Source organism: Pseudophryne corroboree, chromosome 1 (assembly GCF_028390025.1).
Source record: "Pseudophryne corroboree isolate aPseCor3 chromosome 1, aPseCor3.hap2, whole genome shotgun sequence".
NCBI classification, from domain to species: Eukaryota; Metazoa; Chordata; class Amphibia; order Anura; family Myobatrachidae; genus Pseudophryne; species Pseudophryne corroboree.
In genome coordinates, this window is record NC_086444.1 from 485,830,960 (window position 1) to 485,855,657 (window position 24,698).

The 24,698-nt window shown below is 43.2% G+C and overlaps 1 protein-coding gene across 3 annotated transcripts in view; it reads right to left on the reverse strand.

The window, feature by feature from the left end:
* Window positions 1-12,806: 12,806 nt before the first annotated feature.
* Window positions 12,807-24,698, reverse strand: part of IDNK (IDNK gluconokinase) — a 104,929-nt gene continuing 93,037 nt past the window's right edge. Inside the window, exons 5-6 of one of the 3 annotated variants that reach the window (XM_063913804.1) lie at window positions 18,439-18,472; window positions 15,495-15,714 (exon numbers count right to left, since the gene is read on the reverse strand). In XM_063913804.1, coding sequence (XP_063769874.1) covers window positions 15,595-15,714; window positions 18,439-18,472 — 154 coding nt within the window. In that variant the 3' untranslated portion in view covers window positions 15,495-15,594. Of the gene's footprint in view, window positions 15,715-18,438; window positions 18,473-19,569; window positions 19,668-24,698 lie in introns of those variants that run through there. The other 2 variants (XM_063913803.1, XM_063913805.1) reach the window with 2 other exon arrangements.

The following is a 24,698-nucleotide window of genomic DNA, read 5'->3' on the forward strand; positions in this document are numbered from 1 at the left end:
CTGTGTGTTTTGATGTTACAGCAACATCATTACTTACGCATGATACAGTTTGTAACGCGATCCTTCTCCGTTGCGGCTTATCATTTTCGGAATATGACAATTTTCTTTTCAGATCTGTAAATGCTGAATTATGACTTCTCTCATTCGTTCTTGGTCGAGCAGGCCTTCGTTTGTTCGGGTTGATACAACCGTTATGCTCCACCATAACCGATGACCTAGCAACGTCCTTTAGGCTGTTATGTACAATTGACGGCGTTACGAATTGATGGTTCTCCGTTTCAGTGGCGGCTGTGCGTTTTGATGTTTTCCTGCTTGTACTAGGCCTGTGTATTTGCGCGCCGGTATCACGGCCTGTTGGTATCGTAGGATCATAGCGCCTTGCTACAGCATCATCTGTAATACATATATTATAAAATAAATATAAACGCTGATGCACGTAAATCAGCATTTAAATCACAGCATAACAATATACCATATAACAGTGTTTGATTACACACCTGCTGTTGCGAAATGATGGTTCCCCGTTTCAGCGGCGGTTGTGCGTTTTGATGTTTTCCCGCTTGTACTGGGCCTGTGTATTTGCGCGACGGTATCACGGCCTGCTGGTATCGTAGGATCATATCGCCTTGCTACAGCATCATCTGTAATACATATATTATAAAATAAATATAAGCGCCGATGCACGTAAATCAGCATTTAAATCACAGCATAACAATATACCATATAACAGTGTTTGATTACACACCTGCTTTATATTCGAATGTTTTAGCCCGACCCCCTGTCGCGTGGGGGGAAAACGGTCGCTCATCAACAACATTGCTGGTCTGTATAGCGGCGTTGTGACAATATTCAGGTTTGTTCAATATGTCCCGTAGAATACCGTCAGCCGTCGCATCATCCATTTTTGTGGAATCTTTAGCCGGTGAAAAATGAAAAAATAAATATTACATACGGTATAAAATTAGAATAACATGAAAAAGAGATGCATTATTGAGAATATAAAGTGTGTACAGTTGACAACAAATCAGCACAACTGTACAAGGTTTATTTTTAATTCTTTAGCCGTGGAAAAATAAATAAATAAATAAAACTAATAATAAAAAATAAATAAATAAAAAATAAATAAAAATATCATGTTACTCACAGGCTGGAGCCAATTCCAAAATATTAGTAAAATCGGGTATAATGCTGAAATCTAAACCAAATGGGCTATCTTCAACCGAATCGAAATTCTCTGTATTTGTGATTACTGTCAAATCGGGGGAAATAAAAATGAGAAAATAATAATTATTTAATAATTACTATTTAATAATTACTTATCAATGTATCCAGACTGTTGTACGTTCATACTATTTAAACTTTTAAAAATAAGTAAAAATGAACAAATTGTAGCCCTTGACTATAATTTCATACTATTTAAACTTTAAATATAAATAAAAACGTGTCAATGGCATTTATAGACATAGCTTACCATGGGTCGTTTGATAACTTGGCAAATCATCATCATCAGAACCGGATCTACACATGAAAGCATCTTTGCTGTTGATGTTCTGCATTGTCTGTCTCTGAACCAATAATGAAAATGAGATACGATTAATATCTGTCAAACGATTTAGATGAAATACTGTGTCGGTGCATTCCCAAAATTAACCACTAGATGGCGCTATTACCACATATTTAAATAACCTTCAGGCAGTCACATTAATTAAAAGCCAAAAGAAATGCCTGGTGCTCGACACATATTTAAACAACATTCAGGCAATCATATTAATTAAAAACCAAAATAAATGACTGTTGTTCGTGTGATCAACTAGCCTGCTCGTTTTATCATACACAATATTAATTAATTTAATCAATACTAAACGGCTCCCAATGGTACTTACTAACAATACTAAGCGGCTCCCAATGGTACTTACTAAATACCAATTGTAGATTAAAGTGCAGAAATGATATATGAAATGTTAGGAAGCGCTTCCTAACATTTCATATACAATTTCTGCACTTTACACACATTGATTCACAGCTATATTTGTAAAATAAAATAAAAATGTCGGTGCATTCCTAAAATGAACCACTAGATGTCGCTATTACCACATATTTAAACAACCTTCAGTGGGTGACAATTATACTTATTTCACAGCCATATTTGTAAAATAAAAATAAAAATATATATAACATGCTAGATCCATAATGATAATAATAATAATAAATAATAATAATAATAATAACACTTACCATAATGTCTTCACGTGTGTATAGCGATGCAAGTTCGTTTGAAATTTCTTCTCAGTGCTCTGTCCCAATTCAGTGCTGTGTCCTATTCTTATAGCCATGGCTGTGAGCCATATGGCCCCCACCAACCTGTGGTATGCCGTCCCACATTTCCAAGATTCTGGGGCGGGGTTTTTAAACATATAATCTTTGGTTTATACATTAGTAAATGTAATCATGCTTTTCAGTTACAATAAAGATATAATCTGTTAGCGGTACCTTACATGCCATACTCAGCACTTCAAGCACATACCAAATACTTATATATGCATATATATAAGTATTTGGTATGTGTTTGAAGTGCTTGTATAGATTGAATGGCTGTCCTCCCAATTTAGAATAAAATTATTTAATAACAAAAATAATTCATAAAAAGCATTATACAGAAGTACTTATGAACTAATGTACATGAATACAAATTATTTTATGATTCCATAAATATCCATGTGTGTATAATGTGTACATGTAACATAAATGCATTCTGTGCTTAGATTTAGGTCTCATCACCATGATATCTCATTATGATATCTAATTAATCCAAAATACGGAAAAATCCGATTTGAGTCAACACATAAACCTGTAGGTGGCGCTAATGTTCTTCTACAGAGATAACAAACTGCTTTTTTTTTAAAAAAATGTGCTGTCATCATTTATCACTCACGGCCATTAAAAGCAATATGTTTTTAAATTAGTGCCATGTGTGATGCTTCCGTACATCTAAGAAAATGGACATGGTCAGATCATCATTCATCACTCATGGCCATTAAAAGATGTCAGATCATCATTCATCACTCATGGCCATTAAAAGCAATATGTTTTTAAATTAGTGCCATGTGTGATGCTTCCGTACATCTAAGAAAATGGACATGGTCATTAGTCATTATGACTTTTAAAACTGCGCCATGTGTACCAAGCGTGATGTTTAAATTGTTGGAATGTGTGAACTATAACAAAGTGTACAGACTTGTCAAAATAGTGAATTTTTTCATCACAAACTGGCTTGTGATCTTTATTGCGCATTCTGCGACTGGTGTTGCGTGACACTCTGTGACTGGTGTTACGTGACAATTTTTAATACGTTTAATATCGTACACTATAAATTTATATAAAATTTAATATAAAATTTTATATTAAAGCGATATAAAACACTATCATTTAATATTAAAGGGGGTGGAGCCTAGGAGAAAGGGGTGTTACCACCTGTCAAGTTTGACAGAAAGGTTGTCTTTATCTACTAAGGCTTGCTAAGTTAAATATGTATACACTAGAAAAGTGGTGACTAAGAGGTGACATTATTAATATCTTCAAATATGTAAAGGGTCATTACAAGGAGTTAGCTGGGGATTTGTTTATTAAAAGAACTCTGTATAGGACATGTGGACACTCACTAAGGCTAGAGGAGAGAAAATTCCATACAAAACGTAGAAAAAGGGTTCTTCACGGTAAGGGCAATAAAAATTTGGAATTCCCTGCCGGAGAAGGTAGTAATGGCAGATTCTGTAAATGCACTTAAAAACCGATTGGACAAATTTCTAACTGGAAAGGGTATCCAGGGTTATGGCATTTAACATAGTGACATTAATCTGGGAGTGGTAAGAATCATTGTTGTCAATTGGTTCTAAGCCATTACTTCAGCAGGTACATTATAATATGAACAGCTGATCACAAAATGCAGTTTGAACCCGATGGGCATTTTGCCTCTTTTCAATCTCACAAACGATTTAACTATGAAGAGCTATGTCAAGAGGACGGCTCAGATCAGAAAGACGCATTGTTTGTTCGTGCTCTATGATGCACAAAAGAAGGGTTGTCCTGCTTCAAAGCAGTCTATTGCTCATTGGATTAGGCTTACTATTCAACAGACCTATGTGTCGGCAGCCTTACCTGTTCCTAAGTCTCTGAAGGCCCACTGTACGAGATCATTGGGCTCTTCCTGGGCGGCTGCCCGTGGAGGCTCGGCATTACAACTTTGCCGAGCTGCTACCTGGTCGGGGCAGAACACTTTTGTGAAGTTCTACAAGTTTGATACCATGGCCAAAGAGGATACCCAGTTTGGGCAGGCGGTGCTGCAGCAGTCTCTGCACGTTCCCGCCCGTTCTGGAAGCTTTGGGATGTCCCCATTGTACTAAGTCTCCCCAATATCCATTATGGATACTAGAGAAAATAGGATTTTAATTACCTATCAGTAAATCCTTTTCTCGTAGTCCATAAGGGATATTGGGGCAGCCTCAGTGCGTTGACTTTTCTGCAGGTTCTTGTTATGTGGTTACCTGTTCAGCTGTTGCTGCTGTTGTTACCAGCCGTTGCTGGTTGTTATATGTTAGTGGTGTGTTGGTATGTAAATCTCACCACTCTTTGTTCTCATATTTCCGTCTCTCATATATGTCCTTCTCCTTCGGGCACGTTTTTACCTATAACTGCCTGTGGGAGGGGGCATAGAGGGGAGGAGCCAGCACACCCAGTTGAAGAAATGTAAAGTGCACTTGCTCCTTTGGACCCCATCTATAACTATTGTACTAGATTCCCCAATATCCCTTATAGACTACGAGAAAAGGATTTATGGGTAGGTAATTGAAATCCTATTTTTACACACTTTCCCATTTGCTCCTGAAGGTAGGAAATTCTGGGACAAACCCCCGGCTGTTGACGTATCAGTCTCTCACCTTTCAAAAAAGGCGGTCCTACCATAAAGGACCCTGGGGTCAGACCAATCCTGAACCTAAAATCCCTCAATTTCTACCTAAGAAAATTCAAATTCAAGATGGAGTCTCTCCGAGCAGTGATCTCCATTCTGGAGGAAGGGGATTTTATGGTGTCAGTGGACATAAAGGATGCCTACTTACATGTTCCCATTTATCCTCCGCATCAGGCTTACCTGAGGTTTGCAATTCAGGATTGTCATTACCAATTTCAGACGTTGCCGTTTGGTCTATCCACGGCTCCGAGAATTTTCACCAAAGTGATGGCGGAAATGATGGTTCTCCTTCGCAAACAAGGAGTCACAATTATCCCGTACTTGGACGATCTCCTGATAAAGGCAAGGTCCAGGGACCAACTGGTCAGAACGTTACACTCTCCCTGGCAGTTCTGCAATGACATGGTTGGCTTGTAAACTTGCCAAAATCACAGTTGATTCCGACGACACGGCTGTCATTTTTGGGAATGATTCTGGACACAGAATTACAGAGAGTTTTTCTTCCAGTGGAAAAGGCTCTGGAAATTCAGAGCCTGGTCAAACAAATTCTGAAACCAGCAAGAGTGTCAGTCCATCAATGCACTCATTTGCTGGGGAAGATGGTGGCGGCCTACGAGGCCATTCAGTTTGGCAGATTCCATGCCAGAGTGTTCCAGTGGGACCTGTTGGACAAGTGGCCCAGATCCCACCTGCACATGCACCGAAGAATAATTTGGTCTGCCAAGACCAGAATCTCACTCCTGTGGTGGCTGCACAACTCTCACCTCCTAGAGGGGCGCAGGTTCGGGATCCAGGACTGGATCCTAGTAACCACGGATGCGAGTCTCTGAGGCTGGGGGGCAGTCATACAGGGGGAAAACTTCCAGGGAAGATGGTCAAGCCAGGAGACTTGTCTACACATAAACATTCTGGAGTTAAGGGCCATTTTCAATGGCCTTCTTCAAGCGGAACATCTGCTTCACAATCTGCCCGTCTTGATCCAGTCAGACAATATAACAGCAGTATCGTACATAAACCGCCAGGGCGGAACAAAAAGCAGAGCGCCAATGGCGGAGGCCACGAAGGTGCTCCGCTGGGCGAAAAGACATACAACCGCCCTGTCAGCGATCTTCATTCCAGGAGTGGACAACTGGGAAGCAGACTTCCTCAGCAGACACAATCTCCATCCAGGAGAGTGGGGTCTTCATCAAGAGGTCTTCACAGAAGTGACAGGTCTTTGGGGAATTCCTCAAATAGACATGATGGCGTCTCGTCTCAACAAGAAACTTCAGAGATATTGTTCCAGGTCAAGGGACCCTCAAGCAATAGCAGTGGACGCCCTAGTGACACCATGGGTGTTTCAGTCGGTGTATGTATTCCCTCCACTTCCTCTCATTCCAAAGGTACTAAAGATCATAAGAAGAACAAAGGTTCAGGCGATCCTCAGTGTTCCAGACTGGCCAAGGAGGGCTTGGTATCCAGATCTTCAGAAGTTACTCATAGGAGATCCCTGGCCTCTTCCTCTACGAGAGGATCTGTTACAGCAGGGGCTGTGCGTGCATCAAGACTTACCACGGCTGCGTTTGATGGCTTGGCGGTCGAACGCCAGATCCTAGCCCGAAAGGGTATTCCCAGTGAAGTCATTCCCACACTTCTTCAGGCTAGGAAAGGAGTAACGTCTAAACATTACCACCGTATTTGGAGAAAATATGTGTCTTGGTGTGAATCCAAGAAGGCTCCTACGGAAGAATTTCAGTTAGGACGTTTTCTCCATTTTCTACAAGCTGGTGTGGATGTGGGCTTAAAGTTGGGCTCAATTAAAGTACTAATTTCAGCCTTATCGGTTTTCTTTCAAAGCAATTGGCCTCCCTTCCAGAAGTTCAGACTTTCGTGAAAGGCGTGTTGCACATCCAACCTCCATTTGTGCCCCCAGTGGCACCATGGGATCTTAACGTGGTGTTGCAGTTCCTTCAATCACATTGGTTTGAACCTTTACAGAAGGTGGAGTTGAAATTCGTCACTTGGAAAGTGGTCATGCTGTTGGACTTGGCATCCGCAAGGCAGGTATCGGAGTTAGCGGCTTTGTCTCACAAGAGCCCTTATTTGATCTTCAATGAAGATAGAGCAGAGTTGAGGACTCGTCAGCAATTTCTGCCGAAGGTGGTTTCATCGTTCCACATAAACCAACCTATTGTGGTGCCAGTGGCTACTGACGCCTTAGTGGAGTCGAAGTCCCTCGATGTGGTCAGAGCTTTAAAAGTTTATGTCGCCAGAACGGCTCAGATTAGGAAAACAGAGGCTCTGTTTGTCCTGTATCATCCCAACAAGATTGGGGCTCCTGCTTCCAAGCAGTCTATTGCATGCTGGATCTGTGCTACGATTCAGCATGCTCATTCTACAGCTGGATTGCCGGTACCGAAATCGGTGAAGGCCCATTCTACCAGAAAGGTGGGCACATCCTGGGCGGCTGCCCGGGGGTTCTTGGCATTACAACTTTGCCGAGCAGCTACTTGGTCGGGTTCAAACACTTTTGCAAAGTTTTACAAGTTTGATAACCTGGCCGAGGAGGACCTCATGTTTGGTCAATCAGTGCTGCAGAGTCATCCGCACTCTCCCGCCCATCCTAGAGCTTTGGTATAAACCCCATGGTTCTAATGGTGACCCCAGCATCCTCTAGGACGTATGAGAAAATAGGATTTTAATACCTACCAGTAAATCCTTTTCTCTTAGTCCGTAGAGGATGCTGGGCGCCCGTCCCAGTGCGTACTGTATCTGCAGTTATTAGTTATGGTTACAGACAGGTTGTGTTACGTTTATAGTCAGCCTGTTGCTGACATTGTTCATGTCGTTGACTTGAGTTCTGTTGAATGCCTCGTTGTACGGCGTGTTTGAGGTGTGAGCTGGTATGTATCTCACCTTAGTTTAACAATAAATCTTTTCCTCGAAATGTCCGTCTCCCTGGGCACATTTCCTATAACTGGAGTCTGGAGGAGGGGCATAGAGGGAGGAGCCAGTTCACACCCTTTCAAAGTCTTAAAGTGCCCATGTCTCCTGCGGATCCCGTCTATACCCCATGGTTCTAATGGTGACCCCCAGCATCCTCTACAGACTAAGAGAAAAGGATTTACCGGCAGGTATTAAAATCCTATTTTCTCAAGGCTACAAGCTGGAGTTCGACAATTTTTCAAATCAAGCTTACCAGCTTTGGCGGATACGCGTGTTACACTGCAACAGTCCATCCTAAAGCTCGTCTAGACCCAGGTCATTGTTCCAGTGCCACTGCAACAACAGGGAAAGGGTTACTATTCCAACCTGTTAATGGTTCCGAAGCCAGACGGTAAGGCCCATTTTGAAGTTAAAATCCTTGAACCCTTACTTAAAAGGTGTTCAAGTTCAATATGGAATCCTTGTGAGCAGTGATTGCGGGCCTGGAAGACTGGGAGTTCATGGTCTCCCTGGATATAAAGGACGCCTATCTCCACATCCCAATTTGGCCACCTCACCAGGCTTACCTGCTGAATGATCACTACCAGTTCCAGGTGCTACCCTTCAGCCTTTCCACAGTGCCAAGGGTGTTCACGAAGGTGATGGCGGATATGATGTTCCAACTCCGGGTCCAGGGGGTCAAAATTGTCCCTTATCTGGATGATCTCTTGGTAAAAGTGAGATCCTGGGAGCTTCTACTGCTTCATATAGACCACACTATTAAGCTCCTGTAACACAACGGGTGGATCCTCAATTTACAGAAGTCCCACCTGTAGCCAACTCAGCGGCTCCTGGGAATATTGCTGGATACTGTGAACCAGAAAGTGGTCCTCACAGAAGACAAGGCAAGAACACTCCAGGAGATGGTCCGCATGGTTTCCGACCTGCTCGAATATCCATCCAACTCTGCATAAGATTGTTGGGGAAGATGGTAGCCTCATACGAGGCGATCCAATATGGAAGGTTCCATGCCAGACCGTTACAGTTGGTTCTCCTGAGCAAGAGGTCCTTATCACATCTTCAGATGTACCGGATGATACGGCTGTCATTTCAGGCCGGAGTTTTGGGATTCAGGATTGGTCCTCCTCATGACGGATGCGATTCTGAAAGGATGGGGAGCTGTCACCCAAGGGGCTCAGTTCCAGGGCAGGTGGTCAGCCCACGAAGCCCTCCTTCCGATCAACATTCTGGAACTTTGGGCGATCTACAGTGCTCTGCTTCAGGCCTCTCCTCTACTCAGGGATCACGCGATCCAGGTTCAGTCGGACAACGCCACAGCAGTGCCGTACATCAATTGGCAAGGAGGGACAAGAAGCAGGGCCTGCATGCGAGAAGTGTCATATATACTCCTCTGGCCAGAAAGAAATGCAAGAGCAATGTCAGCAATCTTCATTCCGGGAGTGGACAACTGGGAAGTGGACTTCCTGAGTCGTCACGATCTCCACCCGGGAGAGTGGGGGCTCCAACATCAGGTGTTTCAGCAGATCATCGACCGGTGGGGCTGCCCACAAATAGACATAATGGCTTCTTGACTCAACAAGAAGCTTCATTGCTATTGCTCACGAACCAGGCGAGGGCAGTGGATGCACTAATGTCGCCTTGGCCTTACCGGCTGGTCTACCGGTTTCCTCCGATTCGGTTGGTCCCAAGGGTAGTCTAGCGAATCAAGAATCAAGGTGTTCAGGCACTTCTGATTCCCCTGGATTGGCTCCAGAGGGCGTGGAATGCGGATCTTCTGGGCATGTCTGTTGAAGACCCTTGGCCTCTGTATCTGAGAAGAGATCTTCTTCAGCAAGGACCGTTCGTCTACCCGGACTTACGGTGGCTTCGTTAGACGGCATGGATGTTGAGCGGAACATCCTAGCTCACAATGGCCTTTCCAAGAAGGTTATTCCTACCATGGTTCAGGCCTGGAAACCTGTGACGTCAAAACACTATCATCCTATCTGGAGGAGATATGTCTCTGGGTGTGAGGAGCGCACGTATCTGCTTGCGGAGTTCCACTATGGAATGTTTCCTCCGTTTCCTGCAGGCTGGTGTGGATAAGGGCTTACGTCCAGATTTCAGCCCTCTCAATTTTTCTTCCAGAAGAAATTGGCAGTATTGCCAGAAGTTCAGACCTTCTTGCAAGGGGTGCTTCGCATTCAACCTCCTTTTGTGCCGCCCACAGCACCCTGGGATTTGAATGTAGTGTTGGATTTTCTACAGTCCTCCTCGTTTGAACCTCTGATGATGGTAGAAGACAAATACCTCACGTGTAAGGCGGTGATGTTACTGGCCCTGGCTTCTGCTAGGAGTGTCTCAGAATATCATGTAAAGTCCTTACTTGGTCTTTTACAAAGACAGAGCAGAGCTCAGGACTAGACAGCAGTTCCTGAAGAAGGTGGTCTCAGAGTTCCACTGAAATCAACCAATTGTAGTTCCGTCCAGTGCTGGCACTTCTGCTCCTCCGGAGGCATTGGATGCTGTGCGAGCCTTGAAGATCTATGTCAAAAGAACGGCTTGGATCAGAAAGACGGATTCTTTGTTCGTGCTCTAGGATGCACAGAAAAGGGTTGCCCTGCTTCTAAGCAGTCCATTGCTTGTTGGCTTAGACTTACTATCCAACAGGCCTACTGTATGTGTCGGCAGCCTTACCTGTTCCACAGTCTCTGAAGGCCCACTCTACAAGATCGGTGGGGTCTTCCTGGGCGGCTGCCCGCGGAGTCTCGGCCTTGCAACTGTGCCGAGCTGCTACCTGGTCGGGGAAGAACACTTTTGTAAAGTTCTACAGGTTTGATACCCTGGCCAAAATAGTATACCCAGTTTGGGCAGGCGGGGCTGCAGCAGTCTCCGCACATTCCCGCAAATTCTGGAAGCTTTGGGACATCCTCATCGTACTCAGTCTCCCCAATATCCCTTATGGATGCAAGAGAAAATAGGATTTTAATTACCTACCGGTAAATCCTTTTCTCTGTGGGAGGGGGCATAGAGGGGAGGAACGAGCACACCCAATGAAGAGATTTAAAGTGCACCAGCTCCTTTGGACCCCATCTATACCCCATCGTACTAAGGGGGTAATTCAGAGTTGATTGCAGCAGCACATTTGTTAGCAGTTGGGCAAAACCATGTGCACTGCAGGGGGGGCAGATATAACATTTGCAGAGAGTTAGATTTGGGTGGATTATTTTGTTTCTGTGCAGGGTAAATACTGGCTGCTTTATTTTTACACTGCAATTTAGATTTCAGTTTGAACACACCCCACCCAAATCTAATGGCCCATACACATGGTGAGATTCGGGCTATACCCGACTCTCACTATGCGACAGGGGCCAGGTTGGCACATAGTATCGCAACCATAATGAGTGTGCTTGCGATACTATGTGCGATTTTTGCTCAGTGTCAACTTTGACTATCTCTTCTATAGAGATAGTCAAAATTGACTTGCCTGCACAGTCTATCTATTCTTGCGATGCCGACCGCGCATCGACATCAATCTGCACTAACTTTTCTTACGATTTTGACTATATAGTCAAAATCGTAAGAAAAAATCTCACCGTGTGTACACATCATAACTCTCTCTGCACATGTTATATCTGCCCCCCTGCAGTGCACATGGTTTTGCCCAACTGCTAACAAATTTGCTGCTATGATCAGGTCTGAATTACCCCCTAAGTCTCCCCAACATCCCTTATGGACTACGAGAAAAGGATTTACCGGTAATTAAAATCCTATTCTATACTGTACATTTGATTACCATTGTTGTCTGAGTTGGTATTCCCAAGTGGGTACGCAGTGTAACATGTATAAGGGGTACTGTGCTGTCTAATGTGAATAACGGACACTACTGTGCGGTGTAATGTGAATTGGCGCTATTCTGTGGCCACGCACTTCCCCTATGAAGCCACAGCCCTATATATTAGACCACAGGTTCTCAAACTCTGTCCTCGGGACCCCACACAGTGCATGTTTTGCAGGTCTCCTCACAGAATCACAAGTGAAATAATTAGCTTCACCTGTGGGCCTTTTAAAATGTGTCTGAGTAATTAATACACCTGTGCACTTGCTGGGTTACCTGCAAAACATGCACTGTGTGGGGTCCTTAGGACCGAGTTTGAGAACCACTGTATTAGACTAAGGGGCGCCAAAATATATATTCGCTTACCCAAAAAAAAGGCTCGGGCCGGCCCTGCATACATTAAGCCAATGTGTGCACTCTAATCACATAGACTTGTTTTCCAATACAACAGATTAATCTTTACTACTTAACTTTTGTATGTTACTCCAACTGTACTTTTTATAGCATCTTTCCCTTACCTGCCATGTTAATTAGTCAAGTCTGGTTGAGGTGGATGACAGTCCTTCCTGGCCATTGTTATCCTGAAACCTTATCTCTATTTGCTTCAGACCTTAAAGATGTATGCTGTAAATGACTGCTGGGAGGGTACCAGCATTATGAATATTCATTTTCTGAACAGTGCTCGTCACAAAGGGCGACTGGTGAACGGTGAAATACAGACAGTTCAAAAAGTCCCTCCACAGTGACTGTGTGCTAAGCAAGTCTTCCCGCAGAGAATGTGTTCTAAGTAATATGACAATATAATTGTTTTTAAACATGAAATACAGTAAAAGAGAATTTGTTAAGTACTTATCTACATTAAATTGAAAGTGTTGTCTCCTACAACCATAGAGGAGATCTTCTCGCAGAGACGGCGTTCACTGCGGAGGGACTTTTTGTACTCACTGTAATATTATAGTATGGTAATTTTTACTTTTGTAAAGATGTAAAAAAAACATTTACAGTGCAATGGTCTTATCACTCAGTTTTTGTTGATCATGAAATGTCCATATAGAAACCTTTGGAACCAGAACGACGATTTCAACAAATACCAAAGGTTAATCCACTTTAGTGGTTATTCTCTTTATTACAATGTGTATCCCCACAATTACTAAGTAAACTTATTTATTTCTTCACTCAGATACAGTAGGTGATTATTGAGTATATTTGTATCTCAAATATAAAATCTGTCTTACTAAGAGTCTGAAAAAAAGGATGTCCAGCTGAAGAAATAGTCAGGGGCCCCAACTTTTGACCAGGTGTGTAAAATTACATAATATATATAGTGCGTGTGTATATATATATATATATATATATATATATATATATACACACACACACTTTTTTTTTCTATGTTCATATATTATTATGATAATATCAAATGTAGAAAGAGCAAGAAAATCTAAAAAAGTCAGCAAATAGAAATACACTAATCAGCCATAACATTAAAACCACTGGCAGGTTAAGTAAATAACATTGACTATCTTATTACATTGGCAGCTGTCAAGGACTGTGATATATAAGGCAGAAAATTAACAGTCCGTTCTTGAAGTTGATGTGTTAGAAACAGAAGAAACTGGGCAAGTATAAAGAGGGTAATTCAGATCTGATCATAGATGTGCTAAATTTAGCACATCTACGATCATTTACTCTGACATGAGTCCGCCCCGTCGGTCAGGCCCTCCCCCCGCATAGGTGCAAAAGCATCGCACGGCGGCAATGCTTTCGCACCTGGCAAGTAGCTCCCTGCCAGCGCAGCACCTGCACCCTGGCAGGCCGCTACATCCTGGGTTGCAGCAGCTGCGTGTGATGTCACGCAGTTGCCGCAGCCTGGCCCCCCAACAGTCCGGACACACATGCGTTGTCCGGATCGCACCCCGCTAATGGCGTTCTAATGCCATTGGCACGCCCCCTCCTGCCCCATGACCACCTCTGCCTGTCAATCAGGCAGAGGTGATCGCAGCCCAGAGATCCTGTTAGCATCTCACTGGGCTCCCGGGGTGCAGGCGCACTCCACATAGGGATTCAGACTGCGAGGCTGAATTAGGCCCAAAAACGGGTACACACTACACGATATTGTTGACAATCTGCATGATTCCAACCCGTCGTTCACGATATCATCTAGTGTGTATGCACTATGTTGCTAATTATGTGCACTCCCACACGTCATCAGCGACATCGTCCATCAGACCTGCAAGCAGGTCTGACAAAGATATCATCAGCGAGGGCATGGCCCCCGCTTCCCCTTCCCGCCGTCGCTCATCGCTGCTAGCATCAGCAAGTGTGTAATGCACTTGCCGCTGCCGTCCCCGCTGCCGGGTCCCGTTGCTGACGATATCGCCGGCTACACACATCATCTAGTGTGTAAGGATCAGAGCAACTTTGACTAGGACCCAAATTGTGATGGCTGAACTGGGTCAGAGCATCTCCAAAACGGAAGGTCTTGTGGAGTGATCCCGATATGCAATAAAGTACTTACCAATAGTGGTCCAAGGAAGATCAAATGGGGACCGACAACAGGGTAATGGGAGCCCAAGGTTCATTTATGCATATAGGGAGCAAAGGCTGGCCCATCTAGCCTGATCCCACAGAACAGCTACTGTAGCACAAATTGCAGAAAACATTAATGCTGGCTTTGATAGAAAGGTGTCAGAACACACAGTATGGGACTGCTCAGCCGAACAGACTGGACAGAGTGCCCATGCTGACCAAAGTACATAGCAGAAAGCACCTACAGTGGCTTGGGAGTGTCAGAACTGGACCATGGAGCAATGGAAGAAAGTGGCCTCTTTCAGCAGGATAATGTGCCCTGCCACAGTGCAAAAAGTGTTCAGGAATGGTTAGAGGAACATGACAAAGACATCAAGGTGTTGACTTGGCTTCCAAACTCCCCAGATCCTAATTCGAAAAAGCATCTGCGGGATGTGCTGGAAAAACAAGTCCGAGCCATGTAGGCCCCGCCTCGCAACTTACAGGATTTAACTGGCCAATATTCTTGCCAAGAACTGCTCGGAAAAAGTTTGGGTTTTTAGGTTAAGAACATTTATTTAAAATGTATCCAACACAAATATATATTTAAAAAAAAGAAAAGAAAAAAAGCTTTAAACCATCAATGACTAAATCATCAGTCCACCAATGATCAGAACATTGTGACCATTGCGACTACATTTTCCTGGTGGCTGCTACTCTCTGTAGCTGCAGGGCGCTGGATGTACACAGGGAAGGCAAGGGCACTTTGTTTTAAATATCCTCAGCCTAATCTCTGCAGCCGCACGGTTGAGGTTGGGGGGTGCCGCCATGGTACCCAATCAGCTGTGATCGGAAGCATGGCAGGCACTGGGTGAGAGAACCAGGAAGTAGAGGGGCCGGGAGGTCTTGTGGAGTCCCTTCCTTGATGGGTCAGAGCTGTTTTGGTGGCACGAGGGGGTCCTACACAATAGAAGGCAAGTGGTTTTAATGTTATGGTTGATGGGTATAAAACAAACTGATTTTTATTTTTTCATGATACAACCTCTTTAAAATCAACAAAATCATTAAACACACATAATACAGGAAACTTGTACTGATGGCAAGGTAAGTCCTGGTCCAGGATACCAAGGACCTTTCTTCCTTGCCCTATATTGGAGTCTCATCCTGTAATGTAGCCTGTAGTTCAGAAACTATTTCTGGGATAGCTTTCTCCACATTAACAGTAATAAAGAGCTCAGGTGCAGCTGGAGGCTCCAGTGTGTCAAACTGGGATTCTAATAATTTTAATGGCATGAAATGCCCTTTTCTTTTCTGCATCCGTTTGGAGATGAGTTCCAATGAACCTTGCAAATGGATGAACAATGTTTCAGAGGAGATGTCATCTTCTTTGTGCTGGCAGCGTTTCTTCGGCAAATTTCCCCCAGTAGTCAGAGATCTCCTGTAGGCCCTCTTCAACGCAGAGCATGCCAGCACGAGACGCTGACCACAGGCTCTCTCTCTAAGAGAACCACAGATGGGCAGCAGTCAGAAGAAGGATTTTACAAATTGATTTAAAGCTTTTGAATGATCCATCACCTACACATCAATTCTAGCAACCTTGTTTTAAGTAAGCAGAAATAACACTACAATACAGGGTATATTTACTAAAGTGCAGGTTTTAAAAGTGGATATGTTGACCATAGAAACCAATCAGATTTTAGTTATCTTCTAGAAGGTACTAAATAAATAAGTAGAATCTGATTGGTTGCTATGGCCAACATCGGTATTTTAGAACCGGTGATGTTGGCCATAGCAAACAGAATCTATCTATTATCGTCTAGAAGCAGCTTGATAAATGTTAAGTAGAACCTGATTGGTTGCTATGAGCAACATTAACAGTTCTAAAAACTCCCACCTTAGTAATTTTACCCCTTTATGTTTAAAGAAAAAAACTCACAACATTAATACAAACCTTTTAATGAACTCTACATTTGGCTGCGGTAAACATTTTCTATCTGCTACAGATCATTGCAATTCCTTTCCTCCTCTTTGGCAAGCTCCCACCACCTATCTTTGCAAACTCACCATAGTAAGCTCTTTGTGCAGGAAGTTTTAGAATAGTACTCATAAGAGATATAACACACGTCAGCACTCATGCACTTTGTCTCAACGTCTGCTCTTCTATACAGATTCTTTGCCTCTTGAGAGTAGAAGCCTTTCATGAAAACAAAGACCCCTGGATCTACTGTACCTCTGTAATTAGTGTGACCCCTTCTGTTTACCATGCGGGAAATCTCTGAAGCATAGTTAACATGAACTAATGTATGCAAATAAGTTACACTGTTACAAATAACATGGGGCCTGACTCTGAGACGGTTGCAATGCCGACGCAACAGCGATCCTTTTCAGTAACGGAACTGCGAGGCAATGCAAGTTTAGTACCCACAAGTGAACGGAGAAGGCCACCAAAGCCATCGCAACACGCTCAGCAACTTAATACTCAGTCACAACCGCAACGCAGATGCGAGGAACAGCGACTCCCTGAGTGCCTACGTGGCTGTGCAAAATGAGGGCAGGAGCGGAGATGCTGGCGCTATGTTTAATGCATATGTGATCAAAGTCACACGCATTAAAAATGATCACGAAACACCTGTGACACTCCCTGTTACATCTTCCAAATAGCCTCTTCCTGCCACTCACTGTGCAACCGATTCCTCACTGCGAGCAGCACCAAAAGGTACCTTGGCGCGAGCGCACTGTGGCCTTGATGCATGCGCAGTCTGCCGTTAATCGCTCAGTTGCGACACCATCAAAGTTGCGACTGCATCTAAATTAGGCCCATGGACTCCAATTACGACTCCATGAGCAATTTAAATACAACTTTTACATCATATGTAAAGTACAGAGGCCTTGTCAGTAATACAATGAATGTAGCTCACATGGGGAAAAAATTACATCCCATTTGCATGAAAGAGAAGATACATCTAATAAGATTCCTTGGCTATACATGTAACCTACTTCTTCACACTTCCAGGTTTTTCTTCTATAACCACCCCTCATAGACAGATTAAGGGGGGCACAGGGGATACTGTTTCCCGGGCCCACCTCTGTCAGGGGTCCCCCGCGGCCTGAGTACACTGACATCACTTGCTTTCCCTCTTGTGGAGCAGCAGAACCAGGCAGCCAGAATGCAAGCAAGCCAACATGCAGCGCAGGCACAGACACAGGAGCGTCAGGTTTCATAAGCTACCGACGCAGCATCCCGACCAGAGGAGAGATAGGAAAAGAAAGTGAGCTGTAAGTGACCCAGGGATCTCAGCTTCTCCTCCTCCCCGCCTGGGTGTCTTGGTTCTGTGTAACCTGTTATCTAATGAAAGCATTTGGGTCTAGAGAGACACACACACACACACACACACACACACACACACACACACACACACACACACACACACACACACACACACACACACACACACACACACACACTCTCTCCTTCTGAGTCCTGTCCCAGTGTGTGAGGCTGCTACTATTCTTGCATGTGACAAGATAAATTATAGATTTTATTTTTGTATGTGTATTTTATGGTTGTTCAAGTTGTCTTTGTTCCACTACAAGAAAACTTTATAAAATACAGTACATGTCTATCAATTAGGTGGAGCTATAAACAGTACCCAGGCATTATTAAACTATTAGCATAAATCGCATATACACCATTGGTTTAAACTTAGTATACCGAATGTAATATACACCCCCCCTTCCTCTGGGCCCCCTTTTCTTAAGTGTCCCAGGGCCCCCCAAGGCTTAATCCAGCCCTTCTGCCCCCAAGTTCCCTCATCATCTGTCCCCCTTCTTTTTCTATAGAAGTTCTCTCCTTCATCGCTCACACTATGTATTAACTATTTTGTTTTACCTTCTTTACTTGACGACGACACCCTTCCTCCTCCTACTCCCCCACCCTCCTATTTCCCACCATTACTGCTTTTAAGGTTGTATAAGTGAAAACTTCAACATGGCCATATGATTTACTCACCCGCTTTGCTGCTTACAGAATCAGTACTATTTTGTTTATGTATGCAAGCAGAGCCATTGTTGGTAAGGCTGACACCATGGAGATAAATCCACCATGTACCTCATGCAGACCTCCATTTCACTTACAAAGAACCTGGGACTTTTAGTTACATAGTATTTCTTTATATAGGGCTTTTCTACTATGAACACAGAAATAAAATAAATAAATACATACATACATACAGAAGGTTTCCTTGTGCTTCGTTTGCCTGGGAGAGGAAATAGGGAGAAAAATGCACTTGTATGAGAGCACTCAGATCCACCAGGCGGATTCCACGCTAGCACACAACTTCAAGCACTCGCCAGGCAGAGAACTGAATGAAGGATGGCTTTCCTCATGTAGGTCCATGTGATGAAAGGGAGCAGTGTACCTTTCCATTTGTGGACCTCAAATGGGACAGAGTTTTGCCCCAAAACATGTGCTTCATAGCAATTGGACAGATTTGTTTAGATAAGGGGTGAGGCTTATTTTTTCCGATTTTGCATGTGTAAGGTGCAAATCTACTAAGGAGCGGGTTGTCAAAGCTGCCGACCATCAGTGGCTTTAAAGAATAATTTTAAAATGGCAATAGGAATAAATACTAAACCAGGCTTGTTTAGCATTTATTCCTATTGCCGTTTTAAAACTTTGCTCAAACAGCTCCTTTGTAAATATACCTCTAAATTTTGGGGCGTATGGAGGTGTAACACAAGGAGGCAGCAGACTGGGTGTGAGCAGATTATTATACATTGAAGCTGAATCAGGGCATCTGAAAACTGATTTCAAAGTAGGGCAGCAAGTTATTCAAAATTGTTCTGCAGAGACATAACTAGATATTTGTTGGCTTCATAGCAAAGTTTAGTCACGGTCCCCATGTACCGGCCACAGGTGCGAAATAAAAATAAAACGGAACATTTTTCAATAAGTTCATTCAAATGGACAAATCCCTTGTTTATGCCACACAATTGTATTTATTTTCATGAGAGATATGACTTTCCTTTTTTAGAATAGGCTATCCAGATGATATGTCGACAGTTTTAAGGTCGACAAGCAATAAGTAGACACCAAATGGTCGACATGGTCAAAAGGTCGACATGACAAAGGTCGACACAGCATATGGTCAAGTTTTTGGGATTTTTTTCTTAAATTTTTAGGACTTCATACTTTACCGTCCACGTGGACTACAATTGAGTACAGTAACCTGAAGCATGCGAAGTGAGCCATGCGAGGGGACACGGTGCACTGCGTGCGGGAAGGGAAATTTTGACACACAAAAAAAAAATCACAAAAAACATCAATACAAAACTGATGTCAAACTTTTCATGTGTCCACCATTTCCATGTCAACCATTTAGTGTCATGGTCATGATCCCATCTACAGCCCAGTCCCCATTTCCTTCCAATCTTATGATTTTTGCACATCTCCTAGTGGAGTAAAGAGTTAAAAAAAAATATTTTTACTTATTGTTGGATTTACTTTATATCATTCCTATAAAACAATTATTATTCTGTTACCAAATAAAAGGCAGGATAATTAATAGATGCAGTAAATATATACAATCTAGTATTAGGCAATGTCCAGCAATATATGCAAATCTACCAACAGTGGCTAAGGGGTCTATTTACTAAGCCTTGGACGGAGATAAAGTCGCTGGAGATAAAGTATCAGCCAATCAGCTCCTAACTGCTATGCCGCAGGCTGTGTTTGAAAAATGACAGTTAGGAGCCGATTGGCTGGTGCTTTATCTGCAGCCACTTTATCTCCATCCAAGGCTTAGTAAATAGACACCTTAATCCTTATTTCCATATTCAGAGAAAATACACTGCTAAAAAAAAATAAAGGGAACACTAAAATAACACATCCTAGATCTGAATGAATGAAATATTATTATTAATTACTTTGTTCTTTACATAGTTGAATGTGCTAACAACAAAATCACACAAAAATTATCAATGGAAATTAAATTTATTAACCCATGGAGGTCTGGATTTGGAGTCACCCTCAAAATTAAAGTGGAAAAACACACTACAGGCTGATCCAACTTTGATGTAATGTCCTTAAAACAAGTCAAAATGAGGCTCAGTAGTGTATGTGGCCTCCACGTGCCTGTATGACCTCCCTACAACCCACACAAGTGGCTCAGGTAATGCAGCTCATCCAGGATGGCACATCAATGCGAGCTGTGGCAAGAAGGTTTGCTGTGTCTGTCAGCGTAGTGTCCTGAGCATGGAGGCGCTACCAGGAGACAGGCCAGTACATCAGGAGACGTGGAGGAGGCCGTAGGAGGGCAACAACCCAGCAGCCGGACCGCTACCTCCGCCTTTGTGCAAGGAGGAACAGGAGGAGCACTGCCAGAGCCCTGCAAAATGACCTCCAGCAAGCCACAAATGTGCATGTGTCTACTCAAACGATCAGAAACAGACTCCATGAGGGTGGTATGAGGGCCCGACACCCACAGGTGGGGGTTGTGCTTACAGCCCAACACCGTGCAGAATGTTTAGCATTTGCCAGAGAACATCAAGATTGGCAAATTCGCCACTGGCGCCCTGTGCTCTTCACAGATGAAAGCAGGTTCTCACTGAGCACATGTGACAGACGTGACAGAGTCTGGAGACGCCAAGGAGAACGTTCTGCTGCATGCAACATCCTCCAGCATGACCGGTTTGGCAGTGGGTCAGTAATGGTGTGGGGTGGCATTTCTTTGGGGGGGCCGCACAGCCCTCCATGTGCTTGCCAGAGGTAGCCTGACTTCCATTAGGTACCGAGATGAGATCCTCAGACCCCTTGTGAGACCATATGCTGGTGCGGTTGGCCCTGGGTTCCTCCTAATGCAAGACAATGCTAGACCTCATGTGGCTGGAGTGTGTCAGCAGTTCCTGCAAGACGAAGGCATTGATGCTATGGACTGGCCCGAGTGTTCCCCAGACCTGAATCCTATTGAGCACATCTGAGACATCATGTCTCGCTCCATCCACCAATGCCACGTTGCACCACAGACGGTCCAGGAGTTGGCGGATGCTTTAGTCCAGGTCTGGGAGCAGATCCCTAAGGAGACCATCCGCCACCTCATCAGGAGCATGCCCAGGCGTTGTAGAGAGGTCATACAGGCATGAGGAGGCCACAGACACTACTGAGCCTCATTTTGACTTGTTTTAAAGGACATTACATCAAAGTTGGATCAGCCTGTAGTGTGTTTTTCCACTTTAATTTTGAGGGCGACTCCAAATCCAGACCTCCATGGGTTAATAAATTTGATTTCCATTGATAATTTTTGTGTGATTTTGTTGTCAGCACATTCAACTATGTAAAGAACAAAGTATTTAAGAAGAATATTTCATTCATTCAGATCTAGAGCAGTGTATGTGCATTATATAATAAGAAATGTATGCATCATATCTCTCAGGATGAGCTGCCTGACTCCACCTGTGTTCCTGTGGCTTATCAGGTTTTTTATCTTAAAAACGTATTTTGTTATTTAACCAAAAGGATCTCTATCAGTCACAAAAACATTATTAAATTCATTTATGTAGAGCAGTGTTTCCAACTCTAGTCCTCAGGGACCCTAGCAGTGCATGTTTTACAGATCCCCTAGATGGTGTACAGATGGTGTACAGGTGTATTCATTACTGGCTGGCACATTTTAAAAGATCCACAGGTGGAGCTAATTATTTCACTTGATACTGACTGAGGATACAGTATCTGCAAAACATGCACTGCTAGTACTTACAGGGGTCTATTCAATTATTTTGACAAGTCGGAAAAACTGCATTTTCCATCTTTTATAGGTCAAATCTGGATTCGACTTATTCAAGTCTGTTGCTGTTTTTCCGACTTGTTGGAAACCAGGTGGATCGGCGGATTAGCCGCGAATCCACATATTTTTTCAGATTTGCGGGCGTTTCAGACAGGTTTTAAGCCTGTTTTTGACAATGCCCATCCGACTTAAAAAAAAAGTTGGATCGGCATTGTCGGAAACGAGCAGAAAACCGTCGGAAATGCCCGCAAATTGAATAGTGAAGTGTCAGATTCTCTCTGTCGGAGAGGATCCGACACTAATTGAATATACCCCACAGCTGCAGACAATATAGGACAAGTACAAGGTAAATCATCTCTGACATAAGTATCAGGGTTGTAGAAAACTGCAGAATTAGGTGCCGTCGAGGATGGTTGAAGTAAAAGAAGGATAAACACACAAGGGTTGAGGGCCCTGCTCATGAGAATTTACATTCTAATATAGAGAGAGCTACATATCTTAAATATACACGCAAGTTCATCATAGAAAAGGCCGTAATTTTGCATTTGGCACTTAGGTTAGTGCCACAAATTGTGGCCTATTCTGAAATAGCTAGATAGGGGCTGATACTGGAATAACAAAAAAAAAATAGTAATAGTAAACTTCCATACCGGAAGCATTTGTTAGTTTACAATTCATCATCGTCATCATCATCATCAGCGTGCTGTAGCAGGTGCAAACTATACGCCTCCTAGCAAAACAGTTTGTTATACTGTACAAACTGAAAGGCTGCATTTGTGTGCACACTAACTGAATGTCACCCATGTGACAACACCCTTTTCCTCCTCTGTTCTGCCTCTCCGGTCATGAGGTCCAATACCTGCAAAATGTGCTCAGGTCAGCACAGGCACATATTTTGCTCTCTAATCTTGTGCAGAGCATAATCACATCCCAAATGCTATGCAGACTGGCATAGTAATTGCTCTGAATCAGCCCCATACTGTGTATATTGAAATAGTCATATGAAAAAAAAAGTAAATTGTCTCTATAATAAAAGAAGTCTCATTTATTACCGATGTGCAAGGTTGTTTAATCATAGTAATATAATTAATTATTACAAGCTAAATTATTGTCAAATAAAAGCTGCAATATCTGAGAATTGCTTTCATATAGAGGAGTGTCTGACATAACTGTATTGCTTCTTACCTGTCCCTGGCAAACGACACTGGATTGGTTGTGGGAGAAAAAAGCGCACTGAGCTAACCTTATATAGGTATAGTGTACATATGAGCCGGAATACAGAAAAAACAATATCTTGTAATTCAATGATACCCACTTCCTATGGGGAAGATAAAATTCTGAATTGGCAAATAGAGAAGCCGGCGGTGCTCCCTTGAGTTGTGAAGAACAAATCAACTAATATGCAAAGAGAAAAGACAACTCCTTTTTATGGGGCACTCTTACTAATAGTCTAAAACTTAACTTTTATTGAAATTGGACTCACATTGACATACTACATATAACATATATTCAAATGAGACAATTAGTGGTGTAACTAGCTATGCCTCCAGAGATATCTCCCTGTAACATCCTTCTCGCTGTATAGATTGTAATATCCTAATTATTACAAATTGTCTATAATTGTTTAGTTATACGGCTGTAGATGATTGTTTGTAGAGAAACTGATCTATGGCCTGCTGCCAGAAACAAAGTTTCAAAATACTTATGTAAACGTTTATCCTATGTAGCACAAGTGATTCGTATAATAAAGCTGGCGATAATCCCCAAAGAAAAATATCTAGTGGTTCAAGCAGCTATCACAGTACACATATAAATAAACATATATTATGGCTGAGTTTTTTAGTCAGTCATAGGTGTACAAATATTAAGCAGGTAAACGTATTGGACAATTGTAAAAGTAGAAAAAGAAAAAAAGAAAAGGAGAAATGTCAGAAGGAAGACGGGGAAGAATAGGTGACTAAATGCCTGGTTTCTGCTTTTGGAAATCTGCTAAAAAGCATCGAATTTCCAATGAGAGAACCACCTGGAGCATATGCACCAATCCCAAGACCTGTATCTGCTGTTAACTTTTTCTGCCCAATTGGGGGCAAAGTTAATGAGAATGCAGGGGAGAGGTCCCTAGCCAGTATATAACACCTGTATTGCTGACGAAGCCGCCCAGGTGAAACGTGCACGTCGGATACACGGCGCACGTGCACGTCACCTTCACTGCCGCCTCTCCACACGGACCCGGTGATCAGCGGTGAACCGCACACTGCTAGCAGCGGCTTCACATGCTGTTTCCCTACACGGACTTGGTGACTGGCGGTGAGCCGCACGCTGCTAGCAGCGGCTTTACATGCTGCCTTTCAACACGGACCCGGTGATCAGCGGTGAGCCGCACGCTGCTAGCAGCGGCTTCACATGCTGCTTGGACTGACTGTGAGCGGTGATTCACTGCTACCAGACCCGTCGTGAATATTTTGGAGCGACGGTTACCTTGGTCACTCCTGTGGCCCCTACAGATGTGATCGGAGTGGAGGGGTGAGATACAGACTATCATATCTGTTACCTTGAGTGACAAATAGCCTCCATTATCCCGCATAAAGGAGTTGGACTGTGGGAATAAATAATCCGGGTAATCACATCTGAGGATATATATACCAATGATTTATTCAGGAGAATATACAGCAGATAAGTAAAAACTATCTTTACTTTATTT